At 31.1% G+C, this 16,960-nt stretch overlaps 3 protein-coding genes across 3 annotated transcripts; 2 read left to right on the forward strand and 1 right to left on the reverse strand.

Annotated features, from left to right (window-relative positions):
• The first annotated feature begins 768 nt into the window (after positions 1 to 768).
• Positions 769 to 1,407, forward strand: LOC108324399 (agamous-like MADS-box protein AGL62). Its single transcript, XM_017557347.1, has one exon. It carries the CDS (start codon positions 769 to 771, stop codon positions 1,405 to 1,407), a length of 639 nt encoding a protein of 212 aa, XP_017412836.1.
• A 7,377-nt stretch (positions 1,408 to 8,784) lies between these two features.
• On the reverse strand, positions 8,785 to 9,616 carry LOC108325765 (RING-H2 finger protein ATL70). Its single transcript, XM_017558853.2, has one exon. It carries the CDS (start codon positions 9,380 to 9,382, stop codon positions 8,879 to 8,881), a length of 504 nt encoding a protein of 167 aa, XP_017414342.1. The 5' UTR covers positions 9,383 to 9,616; the 3' UTR covers positions 8,785 to 8,878.
• Positions 9,617 to 13,365: 3,749 nt separating this feature from the next.
• LOC108322765 (uncharacterized) lies at positions 13,366 to 14,679 on the forward strand. Its single transcript, XM_017554997.2, has one exon. The coding sequence runs from the start codon at positions 13,366 to 13,368 to the stop codon at positions 14,677 to 14,679; it is 1,314 nt and encodes a 437-aa protein (XP_017410486.2).
• The last annotated feature ends 2,281 nt before the right edge of the window (positions 14,680 to 16,960 follow it).

The raw sequence follows: 16,960 nt of genomic DNA on the forward strand, positions 1-16,960 counted from the left end.
TTGATATATTACGCTTACATATATGTATGAACTACCTTGACCTAGGATAGGTGTTAGTCTCAAGTAAAAACATTAGGTGCGGCTTATGACTAAAGATTTAAGTAGCTTGTAGACTATATGTTCTGAAGGTATTAATTGGGAGTGTTATTGAGGGACACTCTTCACAATACAACAATACAACAATGTAATTTCTGAGTTATATAATCACCATTTTCACTTTAGAAAATAGTAAATTTGAATACAGGTATAAATTTGTGAATTGTGTAATGAACACTATATATGTATGTTGATATAAATAAATAAATAAATATATTATTTACAGGGTACGTATGATAGAAAGTTGTAACGTTACTCTCCTTTTCCTGAGATAGTTTATAACATTTGGAAGCAGAAAGAACAGTACAGGAAGTACAAAGTCAAATGTAGGAAAAACAGTTTTGGCATATAGTAAATACTTACCTTTGGTGTACATAATTAATTATTAAAAAAAATACTGTTTAAAAAGAAATTATTAGATTGAGAAAAGCATGATGAAAAAAAAACACCTGCAGGTATAAATATGTTTATCTGAGAAGCCTCATATGGAAGGTCGAATGAGGTTCCCATTCTTAATCTAGAAACCACTTAATGCATTGAAAACAAAGGCTACCAAGTTTACAAAAGCTCTTTTGGATGGCCAAACCAGACTCTGAATATTCCTATAAATTCAACCCAAACCTTAGTCTGTCACACACCTCATATATCAGATAACATACCTTAGAATAAAACATGGATTCCAAGAACATGGCAAAGAAGACCATGAAGAAGACCAAGGGTCGTCAGAAGATTGAGATAAAAAAGATGAGCAACGAGCATAACCTTCGGGTCACCTTCTCCAAGCGTCGAACTGGGATTTTCAAGAAAGCCAGCGAACTTGCTACCCTCTGTGGTGTGGACATTGCTGTCATCATGTTTTCACCCAGTAACCAGGTTTTCTCCTTCGGAAGCCCTAATGTTGATCCTGTTATCCAACGCTACACGGCGCAAGGTCCACCTCCGCTCCTCACGCTGGACCTGAACGAGGCTCACAGCACCGTGGACGAGGGAGAACTCCATGCGCAACTCAACAACTTGTCCGACCAGATGGCGGCGGAGAAGAAGCACGAAGAGGCTCTGAAACGTCTGATGAAGGATGTGGAGGAACACTCGTGGTGGGCCATGCCGATGGATAGCATGAACGATGCTCAGCTGGAGAAGTACAAGAAGATGTTGGAGGATCTGAAGGAATGTGTGAATGAAAAACGTGAGAAGCTCCTCCTTCAGACCACTTTTGCTTACAACTCACCCACTCAGTTTCTCACAGGTGGAAACAACTCCTTTTCCAGTGTTGATAACTCTGAAACTATACATCCGCCATTGTCGTTGTAGAAGCGCATGGCTTTTGTGTGATTGACGGGAACATTTTGTGGCAACTTTTTGTACGGATTCTGACGTGGAAGACCTTCTGATATGATGCCCTCTTTAAATTCTTAGGATCTGTTTGTTTAACTTTTGCTGTGGGACATGGTTAGGATTGATTACCTAGGATTCTATAGTTTTCGTTGTCTTGAATAATCTTCATCAAGTGTTGGTGAAGTGTGTGTTCTTTATGTGCTTTTTGTTTTTTTGACAGTAGGGCGTGTAGTTTCCTCATGTTATGTTATTTGAATGAAAAGGGCATCTAACTAAAATTAATATGTCTTTTTTTTTTTTTTTACTTTAATTGAGTATTTTGATGTTTTTTTTTCACACCGAATGAGATCCTCTTTACAGAAGTAATAAGTTTAGGAAAGTTTGATGAACAAATTAAAACTAAAATCCGTTCTCGTATTGAAATAAGAGAAACTAGGAAATTGAACTCCTTTCTTGAAGTAAAATTCAATCATAACAATTGAAATCCCAGTGATAATTAAGCGTCACATTCAATAGTCTTCAGGAAATATTTCTGGTGACGCCTACTTTGTATTAAGAATTCAAATACATTGAAATTTATCCAGAGATGTTAGGATTATCATAAAAAAGTTATGTTGAAAAGATGCTTAAAAAATTTGGTATCCAAGATTGTAATAAAAGAATATTCTAGTTGTTGAGACAAAATTAGTCTCAATCAATGTCCAAAACAAAATTTAAAAATTTTGGAAATACAAAAAATGCAGAAAATTTCATATGCATATGCTGGAAGGAGTTTGATGTATGTCCAAGTACATACACGTCCAATATAACATACATATATAGTTGGAGTATTAGGTAAATGTTGAAGCAATTCAAAAATGAATCATTGGAAAACAACAAAAAGAGTTATGAGGTATTCACATAGAACAAAAGGTTATATAATCACATACAAGAGGTTAGAAGATTACAGATTACTAGATACTCTAACTCCGATTTGCAGGATGCTGAGAGAGTATGAGATTTACTTTAGATTATCTTTTCATACTAGTTGGTGTTTCTTGGTGCAATGTCAAGCAACATTCACTATGACTATAGAATTAGTAGTGTGATATGAGTAAAGATGGTAAAAATACTTGTGTTCGTTGCAAATAAAATCCGAGATAGATAGTTGGTAATCACAAGTTTTTATTACTTTTATATGTTTTGTTGGTAATCGCAAGTTGGTAATCGTTACAAATACTTGTATTTTGTTGTTTGAGAAATCTTTGGTTTAGTGAGAGTTCGTCACTTTTATATGTTTTGTGTTCTATTTTTGTTTTTACGTATGCATACATTATCTTTGAAACATATTTGATTTTATAAATATATGGTTTATTATTCAGAAACTACACTTTATATATTAAGGTTACTATTAATCTTATTGAAATAGACTAAAAACTAGTTAAAAGTAAAAGTGTATATGTCACATTCACATAACTTTCATATTACACATTTCACTATAAATTCATGTCATTTGGTTTTATCAATATTAATGATTATGGTCAGGTTTAGTTGTCATTAATATAATAAAAAATTATTTTGATTCTATATACAAATGTAATTAATGAATGAGATTTTTTAATATACTCAAAACATATATAATGAGAATTTTAACCTCACAAAATTTAAAATATATATATATATATATATATATATATATATATATATATATTAAAGATTGTTTAATTAATTGTAGGTTTAATTGCTTATTATTAACATGTATGAGGGCATAATCTAACATATTTTACATAAATTATATACCAAGTTACTAATTATATTTTGATTCAAATAATACATAAAAAAATAATAAACAATATGAAGGAATAAATTTACTAACTAAAATATTTTAACAATTTGTATTCTTTCACTGTTATCACACAATAATATTATAATTATTTAATGTTTTTACGTTTTATAATAAATAATATAATTTTATAATTATAATTAATTACAGTGTAGAAACTATATATATATATATATATATATATATATATATATATATATATATATATATATATATATATATATATATATATATATATATATGGGGGCAGGGTTTTAGTTTTTATTTTAAGTACTAATATATTGATTGTCAGTCTTATTTTCTATATAAATTCACTGTGACTTACTTAATTATTTAATAAAACATTAAATCATTAATAATTAAATCAAACTATGCTATTATTATATGATTATAAAATGATTATCTTATTATAAAGACATTATTAATTAATTAAACATGAAATCATAATTTTTCTTTTCATTCACACAAGGTTTACGTGGTGAGGGTTGTGATTTTAAAAATTGATAAGATGTAAAGTGGGGTTCGAATATTAGGAATTTTGAATTAATTTTTTATTGTTCATTTTTCCACCAAAGTAGGCCGATTTTCTACTGGATTCGAAAAAACTCATAAAGAAACTCGAAATTTTTTTTGAAAAAATTACTGAAAAATATGGACCATAAAATAAGGGTAAGTGAAAAGAAATTGAAAAGTTTTTTATTTAATAAAATTTCTCAATTAATGTCCATGTCTCTTCTTAATTAATATCGAAGAGATCTAAAACAGATTCAATAATCTTTTAGCCGTATATGTTGAAAAAAAAAATAGATAAAGAAGAGAAAAATATGAATCAAAGTTAATTTTTCTGTAGAAGAGAAGTTTATTGCTCTTTTCAATCGAAAAATAAAAATCAATAAAAAATAATAGATGAAATAACATATTTTGTATTATCTTTTGTTGAGAACATTTAAAGCATTTTAAAATGAAACCAATATTTGTTTTGGAGTGGGACAATTACTACTTATTAACCTTAATTAGTCAACATAACAATTATTACTTCACTAATTTATTTGCTACATATTACACAATTGTCGCTCTAAATTGTCCATATTTTAAATCTCTGTTTTCTATCAATTGATGATTAAGTTATATATTTTTGTGGTTGTTGATACATGCCCAACATAATAGGGTATATAAATGGTCCAAGAAATAAACCTAGTTTGGGGAAGATAAAAAAAAAATAAGAAAAAAATGGTTTTGAATAATAATATTATAACGAAAATACTATTTTTTTTTCATTCAATCATGTTTCACCATTACAGTCATGATAACTTTTTATATATTTTTTATTAGAGATTAATTTACAATTCAATAACTATAAAATTAATATTAAAGACAAATTTAAACTCAGACTCATAAATCAATTATAAATTTTATAGATAATATATTTTAAATATTAATAATTTTTAAGTTATAAAATTATATTTAATTTAATTAATAAAGTCATTAATTATTTTTATTTATAAATTAATTATTTTTATTTATAGATTAATTATTATTTAATTATTTTCTTATAGTAATGATTATTGTGATTATCTTCTAATTCAGAGTTGGGTAATCATATAAAAAATAGATAAATTTTGATCAACTCGGTTAAAAAAATTATTATAGGTTCGATCCCATTTGAACTATTTATACCTAATTTAAGTGGCGCATGTAATTTCTACTAATTGTTTGAATTAAAAATATATAATTTAATTGTATTTGAAATTTCAATTTTTTGAACTTTGACACTTAATTTTTAATTTTATCTGTAAAAGAAAATATATTAGAAGTATTTGGACTAGTCTAACTTCTATATGCAAAAAAGTAAATACAAAAGGTACTCAAAGTCATAAATTTGTCCATGTTGGCATAGTTCTTTTTCATAGAATACAAAAGTATTTATGTCTAGTATATGAAGATAAAATTTATGAGGAATAATTGATACATGTAAATATTTATTATCCATAGTAGTATATGAGAAATATTTTAATATCTATTTATAAATAATTTAGGTGTAATTATTATATATCTATATTTGTTGTAATTAAAATTAAAATTTAATTTATATTTTATTAAATTTAATTTAATTAAACTTAAAATAATTTATATTTTATTAGGTTAAATATAACTAAAATTAAATTTTAACTTATATTTAACTTAATTTATATTATATATATATATATATATATTTTTATTTTTTTAAAATTTTATTTATATTTTATTTTAAAAAATTATAAAATATCTCTTTTAAATATCTGCATATATCTATTACTATCGATAAATTTTAAAATATTTATAAATATTTTTTATACATATCCATATAAATAACGAAATAAGTAATGAATAAATGTTACCATAGACATTATTCATATCCAATCTAACTTATTATCATTTCTATATATAACTAATATGCCAATAGTATATATACTAGCAGAATTAAGCCATGAGATTAGTAAAAGAAAAAAAAAATAGTACTATGTCTCAATCAAACAACAATTATAGATAAGACGTTTTGAATTTTTCAGCATAATAATTACATTAATACCTATACAACACAAAAAACTAACCAAGTGTTCCAAAGATGTTAAAATATTATTTTCCCATTTGAGCGTTATCTCTTGTTTCCTATAAAGAACTCAAAGCTACACGTAATTCTTGTGCTTCAAGTTATTTTATTTTTGTTTGGTGTTTTCTACAAACATTGGTTGTTGCAAAATCTATTCCTTTTTTTAGTCTTCTATCTCATTTTCTACCATCTTTATTTTCCACAGCTTCTTCAACATTTGGCCATTTTCAGTGATTTGTTACACCAACCAATGATATATATATATATATATATATATATATATATATATATATATATATATATATATATATATATATATATATATATATATATATATATATATATATATATATAGTTAATGTGTGATTTTAAATTTATATCAATAAATGGTTTATATAATTAATAATTTAATTTAGTTTAGGACTAAAATAAAGCAATTAAAGACAATTATTATTATTTGAATTTTTGTATAAGTTTTCTACTCGAATTGGATAGGTTCTATTATTATTATTATGCTCTCTTACATTGATTCTTCCTTATTTCTTTATTAAAAAATCAACCTTATTTTCAGTATTAGGTCATCTTTAATGCGGTTTATAAATGTATTGTTGAATTAGGATTTTGTTTGTTTTTTTTTATTGAATAAAGTTGACTTGGATATAAGCCGAAAAACCTGTATTTTACAAGAGTTTATTTTAATCATATAATTAGTGTGTGGGTGTTAATCATGAATCAGTAAATGGTGTGCTAAAGTTAGTGTTCATCTTTTTCATGTACTATATATATGTTCTTCTTTTTAATATATGATTGATTTTTTCTTTTCTTGAGTATATATATTCCAAGGCTTGTGAAACAGAAGGAGAAGCGTTCTTGAATTAGAAACATGTTTTAGGATTTTATAAGTAACAAGTGTATGATTTTAAAATATTACAACACACTTATCATTTTTTTTAGAATCACTTTTCGGAAATGAAACCACAGAAAAATGGATTCTTGTTGGGTTCAAAATAATAGAAGGATAAAGAAAAGACAAAGTTTTTTCTATGGTATATCTAAATGAACTTCTTTATTATAAGCTTCTTTTATGGAAAAGTGTGAAAAAAACTTGAAATGTATTTTTTTATAGATTAAAATTAGTCCATATATGATCTAAATTGTATTATCTAGTTCATAAATATATTTTTTCCAACTTTTTTAATTGTCAACAAATTAATTTTAACTTAATGGATTGTCAACTTTATTTAAAGTTGATCCACTTGTCTTAAAATGGTCTGACCATTGTTCATGCTTTTGTCTTTAAGGAAGTTTTGGGTGTTTTTTAATTTCAAATAGCTGACGTAGACATTTCAATAATTAAGATGACGTATTATTTGGATTTTGGTGACAACGTTTGGTATTTTAATTTTTCTTCAAAATTGAGGTTATTAAAATATAAAACTTTGATCTTTTTAATTGGAGATGACCTTATACATTATCACAAAATCACTTCTCCGTGAAAAAAAATACTTTTTATAGAAATATATAATACCGGTTTTTAATTAATGTATAGAAAATGACGCTGTCATAATTTTGTAAATAATGATATTTTCTATATCGGTTAAAGCTAAAATCGATATAGAAATAATTGATATAGAAAATAGAGTAATGATATTTTTATAATAAAAAACAATTTTTTTAAAATTTAATATATTTATTTTAATTTTTCGATTTGTTAGATTTTGTTTAAAGTGGTCTTATTTTTTATTTTAGATGATCACATATATTTATATTTTGTAAAAGCAGTTTATGTTGGTTCTTTTTGTTTAAGGTGTTAAAAAACTAAGGGTATAATTGTCTCCTGACCAAAACTGAATGGCCTATCCAATTATTGATTGTGTGGCACGCTAAGATAAATTGAAGTGTAAATTTTAAAAATAAAAGTTAATGACTTGGAAAAGTTATTCTTAATAGATTCTAATCTTCTTCTTTTAAACTCAGAAATTACACGTACCCAAACCATCATCGGAATTAAAAATAAAATTCAATTCTTATATTTAAGTTTTTTATTAGTTTTATTCTTTATATTTGTTTTTACTTAATTGAGTTTTTTATTGTTCTAAAAAAATTTAATTGAGAATCTATTTTTTTTAAAACTCAATATGATTTCTTTATATTAAATAGACATTAATGTTGTTTGAAAATATTGTTTTAAAATTTGGTACTTCTATGTATCAAAATTTAAATCATTTTCTATTTAAAAGTGTTACGTATCAAAATCATATCTGTTCTAAAATAAAAAAATAATTCAAACAATAATGTTAATATTAATTTAACCAAAATTGTCATATTAGTTTTTTTTCCTAAAAAATAAAACTCAATTAAAAAAAATAAATATAATGGTTAAAATAAATCAAATCTCTAAATATAAAAATTAAATTAATAATTGAATTTTAAACTTAACTTAATTCTAACAACAAATTTATAATATTTAAATATTATAAATTAATTTTATATCTGAAGTGATATCGTTAATAATATATTTTCTTTCCAAATAAACATATTATGAATAACACTGTGCGAGGTTTTTTTTTTCACAAAAATAAGAACTCATTGACAGAATAAATAAATATAATGATCAAAATAAATCAAATCTCTAAATATAAAAATTAAATTATTAATTGATCAACCTTAAACTTAACTTAATCTTAACGAACAAATTTATAAAACGAGATTTGTAGTCATCTAAATATCATAAATTAATTTTATCTGTCAAAGTGGTATCTCTAATATTATTTTTTTCTTTCCAAATAAACATATGAATAATACTGTGCGAGGTTTTCAAGATTCCATAGCAGGAAAAAAATAAAGAAATTTGCAGCAGTTACTGATGATGAACTAAAATTTGTGAACTTTAAACATGTGTTTTGTTTTGGAGAAAGGGTAGAAGAGAAGAATTTACATATAGAATCAATCAATAAAGTACTTTATGAAATTCTGATAAACCTTAACCTTGGTGAACCAGTACTACAACAATGAATGAAAAAACATAGTATGAATTAATCTCGCCTTGTTGCTAATGGGACAACTTCTGCAAGAGGTGTCGAGAGAGGTGTTGGGATAGGGGATGTTCTGCAGAGAGGACAAGTTGGATGCAGCCTCAACCATGGGTCTATGCACTTGAGGTGAAAGACATGTTCACAATCTGGCAAAACCCTTAGCACATCAGAACTTTTGTAATCTCCCAGACATATGGAACAGCTTGTTGCTGTGGAATCAGATTTCCTTAGCTTGGCTTCAGAGTACAGCATCTTGGGGTAGTTCATGATTGTGGCTTCATCCAACCCAACATCAACTATTGTGTGCTGTGCCTCCAGGAATTGTGGGCCTGTAGAAGTTCTTCTCCTTGGAACAGTTGGTACCTGTGACCTGGTGCAGAAGTAGGAGGTGAGTGTGATGGTTGTGATAAGCAGAAGAATCCCAATTGAAATTCCGATGCCCATGCCAAAGCCACTTATGTTGCTGGAGCCAAGGTACCCAGATGAATCACTTGTGTTGTTCATCTTCTTGATGATGATGATGATGATGAAAAATCATGCACAAAGTGTTTGCTAGAAGATGGTTTTGGATTCAAGGGGGTTGAGAAAAGTGTTTATGTCAGCCATGGAGATGGATGAGATCAACTTGCAATGAAACGTTAATGATTTGGCTGCTGCAAGATTTCATGATATACAAAGTCAACGGAAAATGAATGTGAAAGAGAGAGAGAGAGAGAGAAGGAAGAAGAAGAAGGTTAAGAAATTAAGGGTTGCGTTTGAAAGAAGGAAAGACATGTATTTAGGGTTAAGTAAAGAAAACAAAACATAATGAGGCATTTGCATGTGAATACATTCCAATTTCTCAACGTTAGATTATGTTTACATGTTCACTGGTTTGTTTAGGTCAACGATCCTTGATGTCAATATTTCCATGTATCTACGATTCATTTGTGTTCACAATACTTTCTTCCAAACAAAAACATCATTATATTACAAAAACCTTATCTGTCACTGGTCAATGGTTGAGAATGGCCACGTTCCATGCATTACTAGCTAGGAAAGTTGTGAATCAAGTTTTATTATTTTTTGGCTGATCATTTTATAGTATGATTGCAGTTTTGATTCTTATATATTTCTATATTCTTAAGCTTTAGTTTCATTATTGTTATTTATATAATTCTAGTTTAGTAGTGTAATTCAAAAGTATTTTTCTGGGTTCACATTAATACCGTAGTATTTTTTTTTTATTTAATAAAAGAATCATTAAGTTGAGAAAAGTCAAACTGCAGAAGAGTAAACAAAATTGCGTATGGATCAGCGCATGTATTTTAAATTAAAAGCATGAAATATATTAATAATTGGATCAGACTCTTGTAATAAAGTAGTGAGATGATTAGATGTAGAAGTTAAAAAAAATATAATTGTATAACTATAACACTTGATTAGAAAATCAACAGAGTAGATTTTGATAACTTTTTAATTTATAATAACGCATATCCATATTGATCGTATAGTTTTAAACGTTAACTTTGTTGTATTAATTATAACAAAATTAACAAGCTTTCACTAGCTAAATTACACTTGCATTGCTTTAATATTTATATATATATATATATATATATATATATATATATATATATATATATCCTAAGAAAAACTAATAAAATCTATAATAGTGTGACATGTATACTCTTGATCCGTCACAAGCAAAAGGTGACATCCATAACTTAATTTGAATAACTTATATATAGTAATAATTCTATGTATGAAAAATGCATTAAATAAACATTAGGTGATGACAACTATTCGTTAAAGAAGAAAAATTCCTTGATACGACTAAGTGTCATAACACTAAGAATTTCAAAAAATGAAAAAGTATAGAATAAGAAAAATGGGGACGAGTATAATAATATTTAAATAGAGTGGTTAAGTATACTTTATTTTAAAGCATGATTGCATAAACTTCTTGCCATAGCAGATGTGAACTGGCCAATTATTTTTTTTATGTATATTTAACCCAAAAAGGGATTCTGAAAAACAAGAATGCAAAATCACAGGGTGTGTTTGTTTATTTTAGTTTTAAATCTTCTTTTAAAATTAACAATTTCATTTCATGTGTTAACATGTTTTTGTTATAATTGTTTTTAGAACTTTTACTTTTAGGATTTCTAGAAAGAGAAAAATGTTCATTTCATGTGTTAACATGTTTTGTTAAATAGTGTTCTAAAACTTTTGCAGTTTTAGGATTTCTACAAACTGAAAAATGTTAAATACACTTGTTTTCATTCTAGTTTTTTTTTTTTTGTTGAACTCAATGTCAATAATTTGGTTTTTTTCGATTGAGTGTTTGGCTCCTCTGTGACTTTGGATTTCAGCAGTTATTATTTTTTATCATGTCTTTAGCTTAAACATATACAACTTCAAGCCAATTTGATAATCATACAACTTAGCACAACCAATGTACAGTATTTTTATTATTTACTTATTAAATAATTTAATTTATATTTTAATTAAATATCATAATTTAATATTTTATTATTAAAGAAGTTATAATATGTTTATGTACTGAAAAGTTGGTTACCAAATTGTTTTTGCCCCAATAACTAGCTTGGAAAAATATAAATGTCAAACTTTGCGATAAGAAAGTCAAATACATGGGGTTGGATTAGACAGGATACACAACTTATGTCAAGATTATTATAGTTTTATTTGTTAGTGAACTTGAAGATGGTTCAAAATATTGTAAATTAAATTAGCTTAATTAGCTCCCTTTTATTAGCTAAAAATAGTTAAGATGACTGTTTGCATAAGATTTGGAAATTTATAAATTTGATTTATTTTATTTAGATGTGAGTTTGTTTATAAATTAGAATTGAAAATAATTAACAAAGTTTTTTTTCAATACTAAATTTAAGTATTTTAAAAATAAGAATTTATTATATAAGGCTTTCATGAGATAACCAATTTTTGAACACAACAAAAATCCACAAATTTTATGAGAAAACATCTTACTCAATGAAAAAGCTAAACAAAACCATGTTTTCCGTGGCCAACAATATGGTGACTAAATTAACTTCTACTATCATGTGCTTAGGATTTACAAAATGATAAAGTAAAAACCAAAAACAACATAATAACACTCAAAACGCACAGGATGATTGAAAACATTGTAAAAATTTATCGGAACTTTCTTCTTGCACCTCCTAAATTCTCTTCCTGCACCTCTGCGGTGCTATATTTACTTATGTTGGCAACTCAAGTGACTTTTAGAAGCAACTCAAATGATGTTTTCTCTCTTCTTCACCTTCATCTTTTTTTATTTTTTTAATGACGTTTTTATGTTTTCTTTCTTTATTTTCATCTATCTTCGTTTCAAACTTTTTTTTGTTTGAAATAAAAATACGTATTCACTTAGTTCTTCTTCACTTATATGTTTGCATTTTAATGTCAAATTTAGTATTTATTTTTATTATATTTTGTACGATTTGAAAATTTGGTTCGTAAAAGTATTCATCAGATTCAGAAAGTCGTTGAGTGAATTTTTTTAATAATCATCGAATTTCAAAATCTAATTGAAGAAAATACCGAATTTCAAAATCTAATTTAAGAAAGTACTGAATTTTAAAATTAGGTTAAGTAATTTACTGGATTTAGAAACTTATTATATTTCAAAATTTGATTTAAAAACTCACTACATTTGGAAATCCATTTTAGAAACTCACTAGATTTTGAAAAACTCATCGAGTTTCAAAATCTGGTTAAGAAACTCATTAGATTTCAAAATCTAGTTAAGGAACTCATTAGATTTCAAAATCTGGTGTTTTTTTTAAAATTTATTTAGTTTGTTTTGTTTATAGTTTTTTATTTTTTATTTTAATTTATTTTGCTTTTTTGTTTTATGAATTTGTTGATCTCTATTATTATTGAATAAGGTATTCTACGTTGATGTCATATCGTAAGTGGTTAGACTCTTCATATCTAATATGAAATATTGTCCTTTAAGTTTTATGGAGTTATAAGCAAATTTTAGTTTCATGTTGTATTGTATAAAATATTAACCGAGTGGTTAATAACAACCAACCGGATATTCAGGTAATCTGTTTATATCTTATTCTGTTTATATTTTATTGGGCTTATATCAGCTTGAGATCCATGAGGTAAATTATAAATAGAAAGCCAGGGCCAAAGGCCAGGTATGTTCCACTTACGCATTATTTACTCTATGTTATTCTCAAATACTCAAGAGTGATAAACATTCACTAAATATTCAATCAAGAGCCGAGGCTCTTCAAATCACACGCCTAACTTGGGCGTCGGAGTACCTTTTGCAGGTACATCCGCCATCGTTCAAAAGGAGACCGATCGGCTTGCGTCAACACCGATCGACCAACAGCTGGAGTTTGGAGGCGAGCGAGCGGCCCAGACGCATCAACAGGTTAGTTTCTCGGTCCCAAAACTTTCCACCGAAACATTTTGGCGCCCACCGTGGGGCCGAGCGGCAAACCCAAATGGTGACCACGAGGAGCATGGAGGAAGAACAACACACCAGAGATTTGATAGCGCAGATGCAGGCGCAAATACAGGCACAAGCCAGAACCATACAAGCACAAACGCACGCACAACAGGAGATGCAGCGAAGACACGCAGAAGAAATTACAATGTTGAGAGCAGAACGAGGTCGTGCCGAGCGGTCAACTCAACACTCGGAGTCCACAGCCGATCGGGGTAACAACCAACACAATGATAACGCTGGAAGTCGTAATCAGCAGCCATCTCGGCATACTGACCCGAACGATCGGGGAAGAAGGGAACCGTCCCCCTTACGAACCGATCGGCCCTCCAGTCTGCTCCCTTTCACTGCGATCATCATGCAAGCTCCAATGCCAGAGAAGAACCCTCCTGTATTGGATAAGTACGATGGCTCGACAGATCCCGACAATCATCTCAGGATTTTCACCAATGCAATGGTGTTCTACACGGACAGTGATCCGGTTATGTGCAGAGCCTTCTCCTTATCACTCAAGGACGAAGCATTAGAGTGGTATAACACTCTTCCCCCAAACACAGTGGATTGCTTCGCCACTGTGGAAAATCTTTTTAAAAGGCAATACGCCTCCAATCGTAATCAGGAAGTAACGCCAGCGGAATTGGTAAATACTAAGCAGGAAAAGGGAGAAACTTTGAAGGCCTTTATGAAAAGGTATATGGAAACTGCACGACGAGTCAAAGAGGTAAGTCAATCTTTTATCATCACCAATTTGCCTTCCTGTCTAAAACCAGGGTACTTTGCTGAGAAATTGTATGCACGACCCCCAAAAACAATGGAGGAGCTCCAAGAACGGATAGCCGAATTCATCCGCATGGAGGACATGCGAATTTCACAAAGAAAGCGACAACAAGAAACTGAGGCAAGTGGAGGTGGAAAGGACGGTAAGCGACCGTTCGGCAATAATGGTAAAAGCGGGGAGTTTTCCCGAACATTTAAATTTAATCACTATACACCCCTCAACACACCTAGGGCAAAGGTTCTTGAAGAAGCTCTAAACGCTGAACTTCTCACACTCCAAACGAAACCATCTCCAAGATACGCAGATGAAAGGAAGCGCTGTCATTTTCATCAGAATCGTGGACATACTACAGAAGAATGCATTACGCTCAAAAACGAAATAGAACGTCTCGTTCGGGCAGGACACCTCCGTAAGTACATACAGGAAGCAAGAAGAAGTCCCGAACGAGCGTATCGGAAGAACGAACGAAGGCGAGACTATAGTCGTAGTCCTGCTCGCCATCGTGAACGATCGGTTCGCGGAGTTATAAACTGAAAATAGGAATCCCAATCTCTATTTAATGTCACGTTTAAATTCTTGATTTAGACTTTTGTTATTTTACTAAACTTTCGTTATGCAATGAATAAAACCGAGCAATTCACGCTCGACCATCGGTTACCAATTTCGATCAAGAATTTCAGCTCAAAGCAGAGGTAAAACCCTCTCAAAGTCGAACGGTAAAGCCCGTTCCCTAGGAAGCACTCCTAGGTCGAAGACCGAGCGGTAAATCCCCCTCGGGCAAGAGGTAAAGCCCTCTCAACGACGAACGGTAAATCCCGTTCACTAGGAAACACTCCTAGCTCAAAGCAGAGGTAAAACCCTCTCAAAGTCGAACGGTAAAGCCCGTTCCCTAGGAAGCACTCCTAGGTCGAAGACCGAGCGGTAAATCCCCCTCGGGAAAGAGGTAAAGCCCTCTCAACGACGAACGGTAAATCCCGTTCACAAGGAAACACTCCTAGCTCAAAGCAGAGGTAAAACCCTCTCAAAGTCGAACGGTAAAGCCCGTTCCCTAGGAAGCACTCCTAGGTCGAAGACCGAGCGGTAAATCCCCCTCGGGCAAGAGGTAAAACCCTCTCGACAAATGTCGAAGACCAAGAGGTAAATTCCTCTCGGTTCCTATTGAAGGACGAGCGGTAAACCCCGCTCGGTTAATGTCGAAGGTCGAGAGGTAAAGCCCTCTCGGTTAGTGTCGAAGGTCGAGAGGTAAAGCCCTCTCGGTTAATGTCGAAGGTCGAGAGGTAAAGCCCTCTCGGTTAATGTCGAAGGTCGAGAGGTAAAGCCCTCTCGGTTAATGTCGAAGGTCGAGAGGTAAAGCCCTCTCGGTTAATGTCGAAGGTCGAGAGGTAAAGCCCTCTCGGTTAATGTCGAAGGTCGAGAGGTAAAGCCCTCTCGGTTAATGTCGAAGGTCGAGAGGTAAAGCCCTCTCGGTTAATGTCGAAGGTCGAGAGGTAAAGCCCTCTCGGTTAATGTCGAAGGTCGAGAGGTAAAGCCCTCTCGGTTAATGTCGAAGGTCGAGAGGTAAAGCCCTCTCGGTTAATGTCGAAGGTCGAGAGGTAAAGCCCTCTCGGTTAATGTCGAAGGTCGAGAGGTAAAGCCCTCTCGGTTAATGTCGAAGGTCGAGAGGTAAAGCCCTCTCGGTTAATGTCGAAGGTCGAGAGGTAAAGCCCTCTCGGTTAATGCCGAAGGTCGAGAGGTAAAGCCCTCTCGGTTAATGTCGAAGGTCGAGAGGTAAAGCCCTCTCGGTTCATGTCGCAGGTCGAGAACCCTCTCGACAAATGTCGAAGACCGCGAGGTAAATTCCTCTCGGTTCCGGTTGAAGGACGAGCGGTAAATCCCGCTCAGTTAAATGTCGAAGGTCAAGAGGTAAAACCCTCTCGACAAATGTCGAAGACCGCGAGGTAAATTCCTCTCGGTTCCGGTTGAAGGACGAGCGGTAAATCCGGCTCAGTTAAATGTCGAAGGTCGAGAGGTAAAACCCTCTCGACAAATGTCGAAGACCGAGAGGTAAATTCCTCTCGGTTCCTGTTGAAAGACGAGCGGTAAATCCCGCTCGGTTGAATGTCGAAGATCGAGAGGTAAAACCCTCTCGACAAATGTCGAAGACCGAGAGGTAAATTCCTCTCGGTTCCGGTTGAAGGACGAGCGGTAAATCCCGCTCGGTTAAATGTCGAAGGTCGAGAGGTAAAACACTCTCGACAAATGTCAAAGACCGAGCGGTAAATTCCGCTCGGTTACTATTGAAGGTCGAGCGGTAAAACGCTTTCGGTTCCGCCAACGCAGCCTCCCCAAAACTCATCAGTCCTATAGTTAACCACGGCTAAAGCCGACCGCTTAACTCGGACTTGGGGGGCATGTATCGTATAAAATATTAACCGAGTGGTTACAAACAACCAACCGGATATTCAGGTAATCTGTTTATATCTTATTCTGTTTATATTTTATTGGGCTTATATCAGCTTGAGATCCATGAGGTAAATTATAAATAGAAAGCCAGGGCCAAAGGCCAGGTATGTTCCACTTACACATTATTTACTCTATGTTATTCTCAAATACTCAAGAGTGATAAACATTCACTAAATATTCAATCAAGAGCCGAGGCTCTTCAAATCACACGCCTAACTTGGGCGTCGGAGTACCTTTTGCAGGTACATCCGCCATCGTTCAAAAGGAGAGCGATCGGCTTGCGTCAACACCGATCGACCAACAGCTGGAGTTTGGAGGCGAGCGAGCGGCCCAGACGCATCAACAGGTTAGTTTCTCGGTCCCAAAACTTTCC

Source organism: Vigna angularis, chromosome 3 (assembly GCF_016808095.1).
Source record: "Vigna angularis cultivar LongXiaoDou No.4 chromosome 3, ASM1680809v1, whole genome shotgun sequence".
NCBI lineage: Eukaryota > Viridiplantae > Streptophyta > Magnoliopsida > Fabales > Fabaceae > Vigna > Vigna angularis.